This window comes from Ciconia boyciana, chromosome 1 (assembly GCF_034638445.1).
Source record: "Ciconia boyciana chromosome 1, ASM3463844v1, whole genome shotgun sequence".
NCBI lineage: Eukaryota > Metazoa > Chordata > Aves > Ciconiiformes > Ciconiidae > Ciconia > Ciconia boyciana.
Window position 1 is genome coordinate 161242555 of NC_132934.1, and position 16330 is coordinate 161258884.

Genomic DNA, 16330 nt, shown 5'->3' on the forward strand with positions numbered 1-16330 from the left:
GAGGCTCACAGCATTGAGTATACACCCCATTGATTAAAGACTTGCACACCAATACATCACTGACATTCTCAACATTATTTTGCAACAAGTTGAACTACTACATCCTCCTTTTTGGTATCAATGCGGACATGAGCAGTGACCAAATCCAACCACCACCACCCAAAAGCAAGAGCTCAGTTAGACCCCATCCTCCAATATGCTGAACAAGTGAAAATTAAAGCTAGGTATAAGAAAGTGGCTATATTACAAAAGGGCCTCAAAATGCTGTTACGTTAGCACATTCTGGGGCCCGATTACAACCAACACAGCCATAAAGATCAACACATTGGATGTTATTCTGGTAAAGGTGGGAAACAAACTCGTTCTGCTGTGAGAAAGTCAGTAAGTCATGAAGAAATGAAAACGGAATGTCTTCTCTCCCCCATCACCAATCAATCGGGACATCTGTCATGCTGATGGGTCACAGCAATGCTGCAAAGTGACTTTCTCTTTTTCATGAAGGTGAGGAACAAATAACCTGCATTAACTAAATGGTCTTTTCTCAGTGTTTCATCTGACCTCCTGCCACAGAAGAGTATATTCATACAGGCTCTACTCATCAACTACATACTGCAGAATATAAACAGAAGCAGAAGGGAGAAGACCAATCTTATTTACAAGGTACTGAAATTCCTCACATTTTACCCTAAAGGATTCATTGATTGACAGGCAATTATTAGCATGTCAGTTGCCAGATATCAAGTGGCACTGCACAGCACATTGGAGGCCTAAAAGGTTTGTGGCTGGTAACATGGAATTGGCTTTGCTTGTACTTCAGTGATTTTTATTTAGATTCAGACTTGGGCCATCTTTCAAATATAACGGAGCCAACTATATACACACAAACCAAGAGACAAGTACAAAAGGATGTTGATCTAAGGACTGCTTGACCACATACTAAAATTATATCCTTGGTGGAGTGGGCAGGAATTAAGCATGTGCTTCAATTCTTTTCTGAGCTTGGTGTTTAAGAAGAGAAACAAACACTGGTTGATGACAGTGGCAAATAATGAGAATGCACTTTACCACGGTATGCTAGATTAGCCCATCAATACCAAAATACCTGGAGTGGTTCTTAGTTCCACTGAGCTAGTTTACTCTCCAGACATTAAGGAAAGGTGCTGCAGTAGGGAAGGTGACAGAAAAAGTAAACCTTGATTGAAAGCTAACTTGAAAAAAAAAATCTATGAAACAACAATTGCATTTTTTACACAGCCACAGGACATGAAACCATGGCTTATCGTCCTAGCTTTACATGTGTCTCAAATCACTCCCCATCAACATACATGTTCCATGTGCTAAGTAAAATGAAGCCAGTGGTTAAAACCAAATAATTAATAGCTATACCTATGTCAAAACACACACCACAGTTGCTTGCTGCAATTTGGTGGAGGGAACGCACGGGAGTGATGGGAAGCTGCGGGTGCCCAGCCAGAGAGGAGCAGGCTGGGCTCTGCGCTTGGCTGGCCGGCCGTGATCCATCCCACCAGCAGTACCTGCTTTACTCTAGGCTCCCGTCATGCACAGATGTTAACCCACAGGGACTGGTGCTGAGGTTGGCACCTATGGAGACTTGGGCTGGCTGAGCTACACTGCTTTAAAACATGCCCACTACCAGGGATAAAACAGTTCAAATCAGTACTTTTCAGTTGATGATGAAAGTCCCTCCCAGAGGTCAATTCAAATCATAGGGGAGTTGAACTGCCTGCTGCCTCTTTCTTTGTTGACTACATAGACAGCATAAGATGACCTAGTTAGAGACTTTAACATAACATGTGAGGGCTCCCCTCTTTGTGAGGAAGATAAATGAGACTCAGTGTACCCTGAAGATACTCCTCCTCTACTCCTTTTCTCTTGAAACTGCTGAGTAATAAACTCACGCCATTTAGTGTCCTGCATCTGCTTCAAAAGAAACAGTTCCCATCCCTATACACTGTGTTTTAACAGCAAGGAAGAGTAGAGCAGTGTTAAGATGCTCCTGGCTATGTTCCTCCTCTGTGGAGTACCAAGAAGTGAAAATGATTCAATTACGGAAACTGAGAGGAAACATCAACCATTACTGAAGGTGACTGAAATTCTGCTGGAAAACTTCATGTACAGCTACAGCGCTCACTCTAACTCAGCTGTTAAGGGTTACATTGTTCTCAAGGTTTATATGTTCATTATTAGATATTAAAATGTGTTAAGAGCCAGAAAAGTGCCTTTCTCAATACCTGGAACATTGCAGGGCTTATTCTCTCTTAGGCCTGCTCCACAGACTGCTCTGCAGTCAGGGGAAGCTTTTACTCTGCTTTAAGGGCAGATGAGGGTTTTCTAAACTCCAGTCTGGTAGACAAAACCTAAGCCGTTGCCCCTTTGTCCTCTGCATTACTGAGCCACTTACGAAGGCTCTTTAATAAGAAAGTATCTGACAGAGCTGTCACTGCTGTGGCCACACAGTTAGGTCTAGCTTAATCTTCCATAGTCACAGTAGTTGCATACCTCTAACTTCTACCTAGAAGTTTTGGTCAGAGAAAGACACATAGTACAAAATGACACGGGGGACAGATAGCACCAGATGAAGTGGCAGGAGTTTTCATATGCACTTCACTGATGACTGAAGTACCTTAGATTGGAGAAGAGTTTAATAAGGGTGTCCATCCCTTCTCTCCCCAGCTGCGAACCAGGCACAGTCACGCTGCTGAGCTACAACAGATACGGAATGGAGATTCTGCTCTGCCCTCCCTCAATGCAAGAAGAAACCCCCACTGACTTCCATGAAAGCTCGAGGGGGACCAGCTCATCAGGCTGCACTCCTCTTCCTCATTAAACAAAACAAGCTGGAGTGCTGGATACAGTTTGTTAGAATTAAAGATCTTGAAAAATAGTTATACATCAACCATAAATTTATGTACAAACATCCCTGAACACACTACCAAAGAATTTGAGGAGGAACAGGAAGAAAAAACAACTCAGGAAGAGATCCGATGTCACACATAACCAATAATCCTGCCTGGCTTGAAGAGGAACATGACAGGGAGAAAGGTTCGCTTTGATGTCACAGCTTCAAAATGCGTGCCCACGGCAGGAGTGGCAGTGAGTGGCAGGGATTTGGGAGAATGGTGCACCTTCTCAATGAACCAGTTTCCTCATATTTAGAAAAAAGCATCAGCCAGCAAATGGACAGAACAATCAAACCAGTGACAGTTTTACAGCAAAATACCAGTTAGAATGAGTAAAAGCCTTCAGTACAGGTAAAATTAAAAATAATAATAAAAAAAATTAATTCCATGCATACACAGTTAAATGGTTTGACATGCTTATAGTCTCATCAAGCTTGCTGTTGTTTAGTAGCCAGCAACCTATCCAGTTGGTAAAGGTCCATGCTTTATTGGTATACTGCAGTATTAGACAGCGGTGAGTGTGAAATCAGACAGTAACTGCTGTTGGCCTACATCAGGGTATACTCACGTCTTAAGAACAAAGAGTGAACATTACAGCCTGGGAAGAATACAGGGTCACTGGGCATCAGTCCTTTGTCTAGCCTTGATCTTTCCAGACAGAAATAGAGCAAGATATAGAAGGATTCCCTGCTGTACCCAGGGTTAGGGTGGGTTTGCTTTTGTTTGTTTGTCTTTAAACCAACATGAGACAGTGCTACAATGGAATTGAAAACGTTCAGCTCTCATGTAAGCTTATGCCACAGATACTGTCCATTTCAACAAGACATCTCCCCGAGACTGCAGTGATCCTGCTTACGAGCTACGGCAGACGGACGTGATCATTATTGGGTGCAGCCTTCATTAGGAAATGAAGGGCAATCTGATTGTGCTCAATGGAGCCCAAATGCCCTGGGAAACAGACCTTCCCCCCTCCCTCCACATTTCTGCTCCTCAACATGGTGTGGTTTCTCAACTTGAGACTCACAACCTGGTGGGGGTTTTCTCCAATTCTGAGGTGAGGAGTGCTCTATGAGACAGGATCACTGTAATAAGAGGAATTAGGTACTCCCAATACAAATAGGTATTTCTGCAGTAAAAGGACATTAAGACAGTGCTCCAAACAATGCAAGGAACAGAAGATACACCATGCTTTGAGGATAGACAGAACATTGAAAAGGCTTTTTCTCCCAGAGAGGTACATGCTGACAAAACAGTGCATACAATGAAACAAAAAAATGTTTCTCTTTAAACGGTATTAAACAAATGACAAAAATGAGAATGAAGTCCCCAGCATTTTCAATTTTTAAAATTAATTTTGGCTATTGAGATTTATTTTAAAAAAATCTATGCATGTGCACACACAGAAATCAGGAAAGGGCTGGATAGGTGAAACACTGTCAAGCTTATGAACTTTTGTTAGTGGGTCCAGGTGAGTTTTTTAGCAGGAAAGGGGAAAAGTAAGGATTCAGCTAATCAAAGATTTTTAAGTGCCTCATGGAAAAGCAACAGGCATGGGCTCTAACATTCACTGAACTAAACAGAGACACCTACCTCTGATCTTGCTGTAAACCATCAAAAGCAAAAACCTGTTTTCTTCTCAAAACAGGATTTGCAGCATTTTAAAGAAAGCATCTAATCTAATTTTAACAAGCTTGAAAGCTCTTGAATCAGAAAGCATTCATTTTCCTTCAATCTTCCATGTTCAATCAGTGACAGCTGTATCATTACTGGCTTTAGAGTTAATTTTTATCAGTAGGAACTGTGGATTTTTATGGTTCTCAGGGGCCAAAACTTTACAAAAAAATCATCAATAAAAATTACACCTTAAAACTCCGATCATTCTAGAGCAAACTAAGTATTTACCATCACGTCATGCAAATTTATGATCCTAAGGTCTTTACCCCCTTTACTGTAATAACACCACCATTATTTACACTCATACTTGTCAAAAACATGCCTGTGAATACACAGCTCAGCCAGGCACGCAGGCTTTCCAGATCTCATAACATTTAAAAGAAAGTGCTCACTGCTTTCAATAACAAACAACATAGAACAAACTTATTCTACACGCTCTTTATAAACCACAGAATTAGAACAGAAGACAAAATACTCTAAAGAAGTGCTACACGTCACCCAAACTAGGCTTTTTATTCATATGATGCCTTTGATTTTTAAGTAGAAGTTCTGTATTTTAAAGTATCAATGGCACCACACAGCCTAACTGCAGGGAGGAACACAGAAGATACCTTTGTTCAGGATCCACATGTTGCACAAGAATTATTTCCCTTATAAATAAGTAAATAAGGTATGTGCCCTTGTCTAGGTATATTTCAGCAACTCTAGAAATTACTGAAAAAGAAGGGGAAACATTTTGTTAATTTTAATTTCCTACGATTTAAATTTCCTTCCTTTCCAGAACCTGATAGCAAGGGCAAAAATTTTTCCTAATGTAGCTTGACTGAAACCAGAGTCTGCTGCTACCCACATTTGAGAAGAGTTACACATCAGTCTAATCTTTGGGACCTCCTGATGTGCATCAGCCACTTACAATCAGAAACCCCCCAAAACCATCATCATCAAGTAGGAGACACCAACAAGCAGCTGGGTTTCTGACAAAAGGACTGTTCTCCTACCGCTTGTGTCTGACAGCAGCTAACAAAAGAAAGGTGTATATACTAAAAATTGTTCCAGAAGATTCCACTTCCCTCATATATTTTGGGTTTCTTATTTGGTTTGGAGAAGAGAATTGATCCCCTAAATAAAAAGGAAAGAGATGTGCTAAAATGTACAGAAGCTGCCTCAAGAAACTACACTGTTCAGAGAGAGAAACGTTATTGGAAGACTAAAAGGGACTTTGGCTTCCTTCAATTTATACATGCCGGAACACAGAACCTCTTTCCTTCACATCTTCAGACTCGCTGTCCTTTCCAGCCAGTAACAACCATGCTGCTGAATGAGGTGGATCTCCAGTGGTCCACATCCTTGCGCACAAAGGCAAGTGACACCCAAATCCTTCACGCACGTGTGGAAGTTGGGAAAAACTTGGATAGTTAATTTGGTTTTCATCATTAGAAGTTAAATTGCAGCAATTAAAATTTCATTCTAAAGTCACCTCTGACAGCAGTCGAATGCCTCATTATGACAAATGAGGCTAGTTAAACAAACATGGTATTTGACACAATTTATAGGTCAGACGACCTTTCTTCTGTTGAAGAACTGTTCCAGAAATAGCCACAATTCATGCTAATTGCATAAAAATCATACTGATGAGATGTTAATCACTGGTTTTCAATATTCAAAATCAGGTCTGCTTCATCAGTTCAACTGATCAACACAAGTCTTGCTCTCCGAGTACCCTAAGAAACTACTGGGGCTTTATATTCCCAGGAAAAGAGTGGAAAGCATGCTATGCCAAAGGGAACTGTAAATAAATAAGGCTAGACATTTTTAGTGTGCATAAGATATTTCCTATTCTTCTTTCCTTTTTCTTCCCAACCCTGAAGCCCCCCCAAAGAAATTTCTAGTTGACTATGGAGGCTCTGTGTGTGTGTATTTATCGTGGGACAGAAGACAGACTTTAAAACACTTCTGCTTCTTAGTGAAGAAAAGGAGGAGCTACAAACAGGTTTTAGATCTGTCTACCCCATTTTCCATTTGACTTTCTCCAGTCACCAAGTAATTGCATGTACAGATAGAGAGACCAGAGAGGAACTTCTGGCATGAATACTGCTGCTTCAACTAATAAAAGCTGCTCCACAAACATCTGTGCAAACAGAAACCAGCCCTACAAATATTCAAGGGGGAAAAACCAGGTCCTGAAGCAGTCTGGTCTAATAACACTAGCCCCATTTAGTGAACTAATTCACAAATCATTGTTTTTTCATGCTTTGTTGGGTTCTAATGATTATGTTCAGCATTGCCAGTGCTGCTCTGTCAAGAAAAGTCTGTCTAATTTTGCATACCCTTTAACCTTGAAGCAAACTGGTAGATTGATATAATTTTTCAAATTATTAACATGCAACTCTTTCATTATGCTCATCCGTAACTGATCTCAGCTCCACATAGCTCACATAACGTACATGCAAATACAGCAAACCTAAAAACTTTCAGTTACACATTGACATTTTTCAGCTACAGAAATTCTCTTCCAGTTTTTCTTTGATATAATTTGTATTTAGCGTGCACTACAATGGTTAATGGGATGGTACACGTTAGGCAGGCCTATGAGCTATGGGTGATTTGAAACAATGGCAGCACTAGGCGCAAATCATCTTCAGAGAACATCCCTCTTGGTCATGTGCAAGGAACATGTTTGCTAGGGGATATGGACTTAAACTGAAAACAGTGCAGTCCAGGCCATTCAGATATCAGTTATTCAAAACTCCATACCTGCAATATGCTACATAGGTCCTGGCTCCTGCATCAACTTGCCACTATCCATGTTTCCTTTACCTAGCCAAATTTAGTCCCAAATTTTATATCACAGAAAACTGAGAAAAACTAGATTCTAGAAAAGGCTGATATGGAAAAAAACCCCCCACCCTCCAGAAGATCCCAACAGGACATAGTACGTTTGAGCTGCTGGTGAGCTGGAGAAAACTTAAAATTGTCTGATCGGATTTTTTTCATTCACTGTAGCAGATGATTGGACATGGTCAAGTACTTGGAATAGCAAAGAAAGAATCAGAGTGCCTTTTATCCATAGACCAAGCTGCTGACCACATCTGCGCATTATTCTGGGACAAACGCCTAAACTGCTTTTGCAACTAGACTCCATATTCATCCAACTACATGGACAAAGTTGGTTCAGCACAGTGATAAGCCGTCTGGACAGCCCAACAAGGGGCTTTCTCCACGTCCTCTGGAAGGACAGAAGATGGGTGGCTCAGGACTACTCATTTGGAGTAGACGTAGCTACTCAGTCTTGCTGGGATTCAGCTCCCTCATTTGTAGCAACTGCCTAAGGATATGTGGGCACTTCAGGAGTATGGGATTTAAAAGTTAATTCTGGTAAATAAAAACAATGTAGAATGGTGAATCTGCAGTACCATCAGCCACACTCCAAAATCTGCTGGAATTGGTGGGAGAATCAAAACTTTTACTTGGTCTATAGCTACCTCTGTTAGACTTGAGACAGATATGCTTAGACAACTGCTGTTGACCAGGGTATGCAGATTAATCAATGCTTGCAATCACTAACTTGAACTGACAGGCTCCTCTCCCACTGTGTGCTTTGTGAACTAGAACAACAAGAATTCCCCCATCTCATCTCATCTGCAGTCCTGCCCAAAGGTTTCTGTTCTTTCCTCCAAGGCCCTTCTGTATTTGTCCCACAGAAACAAACTCCCAGATGAATTCTGAGGGACCTGATCCTATGTGAAAGTGTCAATTTAAAACTGCTCTCTCACTTGCCATTGTTAGCAAGCGCCCAGATAGATATGAACCACATGTCTGGTGGAGGAATTTGGCCCACAGACTGTTTTTAATTAAATGCTTGTCTACTGATATTAAACTGAACTTCAGTGGCATATGAATGCTGCAAGAATGATTCATCCTAAATGAAATTATTTCCTATGTAATTTACAAACTTTATTTCTTCAACCTGGAAGAATTCCACATGTTAAAATTACAACCACTTAAACATTTAAAGTTGAAAAAGTGCCAGATGATAGAAAATAGTCAGAGAGAAATCCTCATGTTTCATTTTTGAGAATAATATTGAAAAGGAAAAAAAAAAGCTGTTGAGATACTTTTTTAGCAACTAAGCTAACTCCAGCTACCAGGAGGTCTGTTCTTGTAAAATTATAAATCCATTATCTTTGTAGGCATATGAGAGAAGAAATCAGGCCTGAAAACAGTATTTGAAAGGATGTAAAATAGTAAACACCACTTACAAAATTTTATATTTACTTAAATCCAAACAATATGAAATCTATCCACTTTTCTTAAGTAGCAGAAATGACTGCAAATCCTTTTGTTGAAAGTCCATTACTTGAACACTAATTTTACTGGCTAACAAAGCAATTAATTCATCTGTTCAGATTGCTATTACTTTACTGCATAATATAACTGCTGGTACTTTTGCTGCACAGGCAGCAAAAAAATCAAAAGGAGACTCATGCACCCACTCCCCATGCTCACGCTATCTGCTAACGCAGGCTTCAACTATCTATATTTCATCTTAAATATTGAGAAGTTCAAGGCAATTATTTTACAGCTATTCTAAATCCAAAACACAAAGCACCTTCTTTTAGAATAATATACAAGCAAGCTTTTCCCTAATTATCAATCTCGCTGTTTCTAGATTCATGCTTTAAACTACAGGAACAAATGAGAGCATTCCCTGTCACCAAAATAACACCGTCTAAAGAGATGCTTTAAATCATTCCTGTTCAAAAATGAGGTATCTAATCTTTAAGAAAACCAACACACTAAAGGGAATGAGCATGTTAAAACTTATATATACATAAAGATATATTTTACTGCAAAAAAGTAAAGCATATAACAAGACATGCCTAGCTACTGTAGGTATCTTTTTAAATATCCTTCACTCAGATTAAACTCTGTTAAAACGTGCATAGACCAAGGCATTAGAAAAATTAAAAAGATTTCTTATTTTATTATTTTTTTAAAAATGATCTTGAAAATTTTATATTTTCTAGGTTTACCAAGTCCTGTAACTTGTTCATCAGTACTTATGTGGGTGGATTCATCATTGCTGCATGATGCAGATCACTGCAAGTGACCTGCAGTTCAGTCAATGCTGTTGTTCATCACTTAAAATTCTCAAATTTAGTTCCTGTCCCCCACAAGAAAAATACATAAAAGTTAAAATTAAGGCCAGTGTTAAAAAGCACATCTTGTCTCCCAGCTCTAATAACTGCAGGACACTTTCCATACAGGAGACCTTTCATCTAGATTTTCTTCATTAACTCGGAGAAACTAGAATCAGATTTTATTAGTATACAGCCTTAATTTTCAATACTTTTAGCCTGTGAAAAGGAAGTTTACAAAAAATGAGTCTCTCTGTCCTTCTGCACATGTGCCAAAATCTTGCTACTCTATGTACAGTACAGAAGACAATCAGCCTGGACCACAGTTAGTCCCATCATTCTCTGTGTCAGGGGATGAAAAATTTATGAGGTGGCACTCTTAAAAAAATAGCCTACAACAGACTAATTGGATCCTGTACAGATAAAGATTTTTCATGATCAAAGCAAAAAATAAAATCAAACAGCCACCATCTCCAAACCCCCCACCAAAAATCACCCACAACAGAACTTTGATGTCTCTGTGAATAATTCCACTGAAAGAATAAGGGGAAAAAAATCTCTTGCAATTAATCTTTATACCACACTGATAAAGGGCAGAAAGGATTGCCTTGCAAGTAATACGCATACCACTCTTCATTAGAGCTGTTTCAATCTAAGTTTTTTTCACTTGAATTATATCTTTCATCTTGTTATCTTTCTTGCCGAAGGAAGAGTTTGGAGTTTCAAAATCTCCATCACCAAATCAGCCTGTTGAACCCACTGAAGAAAAAGCCAATACTGTCATTGTTCCTGTACACATGCCTAAATTGTATCCTCAGTTCATCAGTTAAGATTATAAAATGAGTTATGAAGATGAGTAGACCAAACACATTCTTGCTATGAAAAGATTTTTCCAGCATATTTCAATATTTCAACAAGTCCTGGTCTTGAATATCAAGCTGCCTGCATTTGGCTGTAAGTTTAACTTTTTTCCCCTAACTTTGTTGAGGCACTCATAAGTTGCTCTCCTTATATGGGAGAGAAAAAAAATTGCAATAGACATACAAAAGAGCACAACGTACCTACTTAATTTCATTTTTGTTTGTTTTGTCAAAATAACTAGCCAAGTGTCAAAGAAGCTATAATATATACCTAAAATACGACTTCATACAAAGAACAGGTGAGTGTATAAAGTCTTACAAAGGTACCTAAATCAGTAATAATTTTCCTCTCCTCCTACCTTTCAGAGGAGATGCATTACTATTAAGCTTCACTGAGACTTATCCTTATTATTGTATTTCTAGCATCCCTTCCCTCTGGCTGGTCAGTACAATGATAACACTTGAAATAGCCCATGCACTGAAATTATTACCAGCCACTCTTCACGAGCCCCAGAAGATGCAATCACTCTAATGAGCAATCACAGTACCACTGGTCTCATATGCCCCGGTCCCTAGCAGCTGAAGACCTGCACACCATCTTCATCACTGAGGCCAACAGACACATCCTCCTCTACCTCCTCATCAAGCTGAAGGCTTCCAAAGGAGTACTTATTTCTAGGCATGGGAGAGGAACTCAGCACAATGGGATTTCCAAACACCAGGGGGTGGGTGAAGGGGTTAATGATTTCTGAGTCAGAATCACTAGATTCTGTCCCACTGCTGGTGGAGCCCTCCATCATCTGGATTGCAGCTGTGTGATCCATCATGCCACTGGCATGCAGCGACTGCATGACTGGGCTCTGCTTTGACGGTGCCCCAGCTGGCATACCATTGGCCATCGTTTTGCCTTCTGGAGATGACATCTTAGCCACTCCGTCTCCTTTATAATATCTCTCTGATCTATACTCCTGCCCAGGGGTTGAGGATATCTGGCTCAGGATAAATGGATCTGTAACTGATTTATTGCAGAGATTTGGGATTTTCTGTGCACGAGGCCACTGAGAACCTGGAGAATATCTGCCATACCCATGGCAGCTACCAGCATGGCTATCCTCCTCCCCAGTCCTCACCTTGCAGTCATGCCCATTTTCTGAGACATAACCCTGAGAGCCAGTTCTACTCAGGCTCATGTTAGGGCTTGACCCTTTGCTACTGGGAGGCAATGGAGTGGCCAGCGGACTACGGCTCCCTGGCTCTCTAAACATTTCATCAACCAGTGAGCTGTGCCTTGGCATCCTGGGGCTTCCTCCAGCGTAGAAGGAGAGATTAGCTGGGTTATCATCAAGGTACTCTTCAGAGAGATACTGGGAAGACTTTAGAGAGGCTGAGGAATCCCTGTATCTAGTCCTATTGCGATTTTCATCTCTATAGTGAATATAGGCACCACTGGTCAAATCACCCTCATAATTGTCATTTGTTTGGGAATATGACCGGGTTATTTGTCCTCTGAGGAGATCATACTCGCTATCTACATCACTGCAGTCAATGAAAGGAATGGAGGTGCTGCTGCCATGAGCAGCCCTGGAAGCTGGACCTGTGCTTGGTTGCTGTGACTGAGGTCTGTTCTGCTGCATCCTGTCCTTAGCAGTCTCCTCTTCTTCCTCCACTGTTGACACCACTGCTCCATCCACCTTTTTGCTTTCCTTTGGGCTCTTCTTCAAGGAAGGGCTCTTGTGCTGTCCAGTGTCTTCTGTTGAAGCCTTCAATTCCTTCCCTTGCCGGCAGCTCTGCACTGCTGCAGCATCATTGTCGTCTCCATAGGCAAAGCTAGAGCTCTGGAAAGATAAAGGAGGGAAGGCAAGGGGGAGACAAAGGGGGAGGGAGGGGTGGGAGGGGAGAGGTTTGGGAGGGAAGGGAGCCAGAGGGAAAAGGCTATGTGTAATTACCCACCAGAATTTTGCACTGCATCTTGCAGCAACATAGGAGTATCTTGAAAGCAGAAGAGGTAACCCAAGCTTCAAAATTAATTAGAAGAAAAAAAAGAGGTCTCTGATCTTAAGAACAGAAAAGTACATAAACTAAGCAAGGAAAGAGAAGGCAGACAGAACGTGGTGATACGTAAAAAAGGGTATTTGAGGTGTTTCAATGCCCTAAGGCATCCATCAACACAAAGAACATCAACCTGTTTGCACTACTCTGAAAAGCTGGAGGGACAAAAAAGATAAACGCATAAGACAAATTTTGCACAGCCTACTTATGTACACTAAAAAAGCCATGTGTGGGCTTTTCAACACCCCACATTCAATCCCTGGAGCATACCTGCCCTTAATTCCTGGGCTGGCTTTTCTGCACACAAAAATATGTCACATCTGCCCAGTAGCCATGCTTCATCTACCTGAGCTTGTCTTAGCAATATTAAAATGCTAAAAGATATTTGAAATGGGCTGCATTTATAGCAGAATTCTCTGAAGTTCTTAGATTTGCAGGAATGAGAGAGCCTGTGAATATCAAAAGGAAGCAATGCAAGGAAGGTGAAGGTGCTTGTAGCATTCTTAAATACATTAACCTAGTAGCTTGCTCCTGCCATTTAAGCTCTACCTAATGTAAGGTTAGGTGATTAAAGGTTTGCCTCCACAAACACATATGAGCAGAGAGAAACCAGGTTATTGGGGTTGCAGGCGGAGCAACTCCAATAACCTAGTCAGGGAAATGGAGCTTCCTGACCCGGCTCCTCTGGGGGCTGTCCCAGTAGAGCCATCAGCCCGTGGTCTGGGTGTGTCTGGGATGCCAGCAACTAGAGAGACCAGAGCACATGCATATTGATTGGGTGGGTAGCTCAATGTGCAATTGCCAGCAAACATTAAACTGGCCTAGTTGGTGAGTAGGATAAGAGAGTCGGGAGCCAAGCACTGGAGCAGCTGTAAGTCAGGCCAGACACTGGAAAGACCACAGGGCCTGGGGGTCAATTACTGGTAATGTCATAAGTCTGGACCAGCTATTGGAGAGACACCTTTGATATGCATGTGTCTGTGTGTGAGGTAACTGGGAACCAGGGTACCCAGCCGCCAGTCAGTGGGTAGACTGCGTGTCTAAGATGAATTACTGGAGGAACCCATAGTGTGTGCATGTGTGTGTGTTTATGTATATCTGAGTACTGACAATTGGAGTGGGGCTGTGAGCCTTGGGGGCTTGTATGTCCAGGTACCAGTCACTGGGAGACCTGAGGATCCAGGGGCCTGCTACTGGATAGGCTGGGTGTCTAAGACCAGTTGCAGGAGGGATCCGTATCGTATGTACGTATACGTATTTTCCACTAATGAACCTTCATCCTGATCAGCCAAAGAGTGGAACAAGGCGAGGCCACTGGCACTGTTTGTGCTTGTGGGAGTGCTGTCTTCTGTTTGTGTTTACCTGTGTGGCTGGCTGTGTGCATATGTGCTTTTATGCAGGTGCCTGCTGTCAATACATGCTCAGACTTACTGCTAGCTGGACCTGGGAACGTGCAGCTGCTGCAGCCTTGCACTATTGGGCTACTGGATTTGCAAACTCCTAATGCATAACAGCTATTAACATAAGACAAATACATTCAGTATCTACCAGAAATAATAGCTTAAAAGTCCAGAGCTGTAATTTTTCTGAGGAAATAATTCTTCTCCTCCCTGGTTAATACAAAAAACATCTTGTCATGGGCAACCAAGACCCTCCAGTGAAGGAAAAGAATCAAACTTTTTTCCCAGATGCAATAACCGGCTGCAACCTAGGACCCCAGCAGTAACACTGTGGACTGCAATTTTTCAGATGGTCATTAGTACAGCTCAGACAAGTTCGCTATTTGTATTTGTCTGGTTGTCTGGAAGCAACTCTGCTTCACAGTGGAAGTGAACCTGTTCCACTTGCAGAACCTAAAACTTACGATACCCAGGCCTCCTAGTTAAATGGAAAGTGAGCAGAAAACTATGCTCCTAGAGTTTTGAAACAGCAATCAGTGGAGAGTAATGTAACAAATGTTTAAAGGCATGATCCAGGGTTTCATCAACATCACTGACTTGTTTTGGCACCTCTGTATGCTGTTCTGAAGGCTGTGCAGTCAGACTCCTGATGGAATGAATCTTGCTGTGTTTCCTGGAGATAAAAGGAAAATCACAGTAAGAAGCCATTTCAGTTTTTTCTACAAATAGGAATCAAGAGACATGCGTCCTTTAAAACAAAACCTTTGAATAGCAGCTTTCATAAAAGTTTGCTCAAAAAAAGATTAACATTATTCCTTTCTGTAAAATTTAAATGCGCTATGCGTTGCAAACATATTGTAAGAAAAGGGAGAGGCACTGAAGCAAAAATGGTCTGTCACCAGAACATGAGTCATAAGCAATGAACTGTTGTCATGGTCTTTGTGGCATTTTGGCTGTTACTTTCAGCCCACCATGAGCAAGATGAGTTCAGACAGAACTGGCTCTAGCAAGTTGGAAGTCTTCCCTGGAGAACTCTCCCTTGAGGTTGGCTATACCTATTCCTGTTACTTTCAGTTTTATTCTAAGGTGAATATGTCTGTTCACATACATTAACCACATCCCATTGAAAAGGGTACAAATCAATATGGGAGGAAGTTACCTGTGATGGTAGGACACTCACTGATGAAAAAAAGATTGAAGACTATTGATTTTAAGTAAACTATAGGTTATGTCAACTTCTGCCAAAACATTCAGGACCAAGGGGATATTATACAAGTGATAAACTGTCAAACCAGCAAAGAAGGAATTTTTCACTTGGACTGGTGCCAAGATCTTTGAATATAACTAACTGGAAATCACAACTTTTATTTGATTAAAACGTATTGGGATAGTTCATTTATTTCCTCTCACCTTTCAAACTGCACTTTTTTGTGCCCTCCTTCTTTAACGTAGTCAAGAACTTGCTTCTGAGTCCGACCACTGGAAGAAAACCGCAGTTAAAATATCAATCTGAGATACTGAATTTGGCACATTTTATACAATATACCACCTGGTCATCATAAACATCTATGTGGCCTGCATATGAAGCCACAGCAACCAGAAAAGTATTTGTCACTATCAGCAGAAACTCATGTAAGATCATAAGTGGACCTGGTAAGATACACACAGATTTTTATCATTTTGCCTGTTACTTACCTCTTTTTTTTTTTTTGCTACGGAGCTACTTTTTGATGCCATTTCAGAACTGCTTAAATTCAGTTGTGTGCCCTTTATAGGGTACTACATTAGTGGGAAGTCACCACAATAGAAAGTTAAGCAAGGGTTGTTTTCCTCTCATGAACAAAGAACATTCCTGAATCCTTTTGAGAGCAAAATACCAGCCTTACCTGGTATCAGTAAACCCTGGCACCAAGACGAAAACCACTGAAATGCATTTCTTAACTCAACTGCTAATATGAAACATATCAACTAAACATACATACATTTTCTGCAGAGATTTAGGCTGGAAATCACTCTCTCCCCTTCTACTACAGGACATGAAAAAGTAGTGAGAAAGCCCAGCACTTTCTATTGTGCAAAGATATAAACTCCAAAGGGAACTGAGAGCAGTAAAGGAAACCCACACCTCAAGAAGGTTCAATAGAGATCCAAGTCCTTCCCATTTATTACAGGCTTTAAACTAACTGAATTACCACAAGACCTGGAAAAAAGTTATTGAGTGTATGCAGCAGTGAGTGGAGGATGTAGCCAAAACCTGCTCTCCAAACCAGGAGGTAAGCTGAATGCAC

At 41.0% G+C, this 16330-nt stretch overlaps 1 protein-coding gene across 5 annotated transcripts in view; it reads right to left on the minus strand.

The window, feature by feature from the left end:
* Positions 1-16330, minus strand: part of FARP1 (FERM, ARH/RhoGEF and pleckstrin domain protein 1) — a 216934-nt gene that overhangs the window by 35294 nt on the left and 165310 nt on the right. For 3 of the 5 annotated variants that reach the window (XM_072849954.1, XM_072849953.1, XM_072849957.1), the window contains exons 11-13: positions 15453-15521; positions 14640-14715; positions 12188-12428 (exon numbers count right to left, since the gene is read on the minus strand). In XM_072849954.1, the coding sequence (XP_072706055.1) occupies positions 12188-12428; positions 14640-14715; positions 15453-15521 (386 nt within the window). The remainder of the gene's footprint in view (positions 1-12187; positions 12429-14639; positions 14716-15452; positions 15522-16330) is intronic. The other 2 variants (XM_072849956.1, XM_072849955.1) reach the window with 1 other exon arrangement.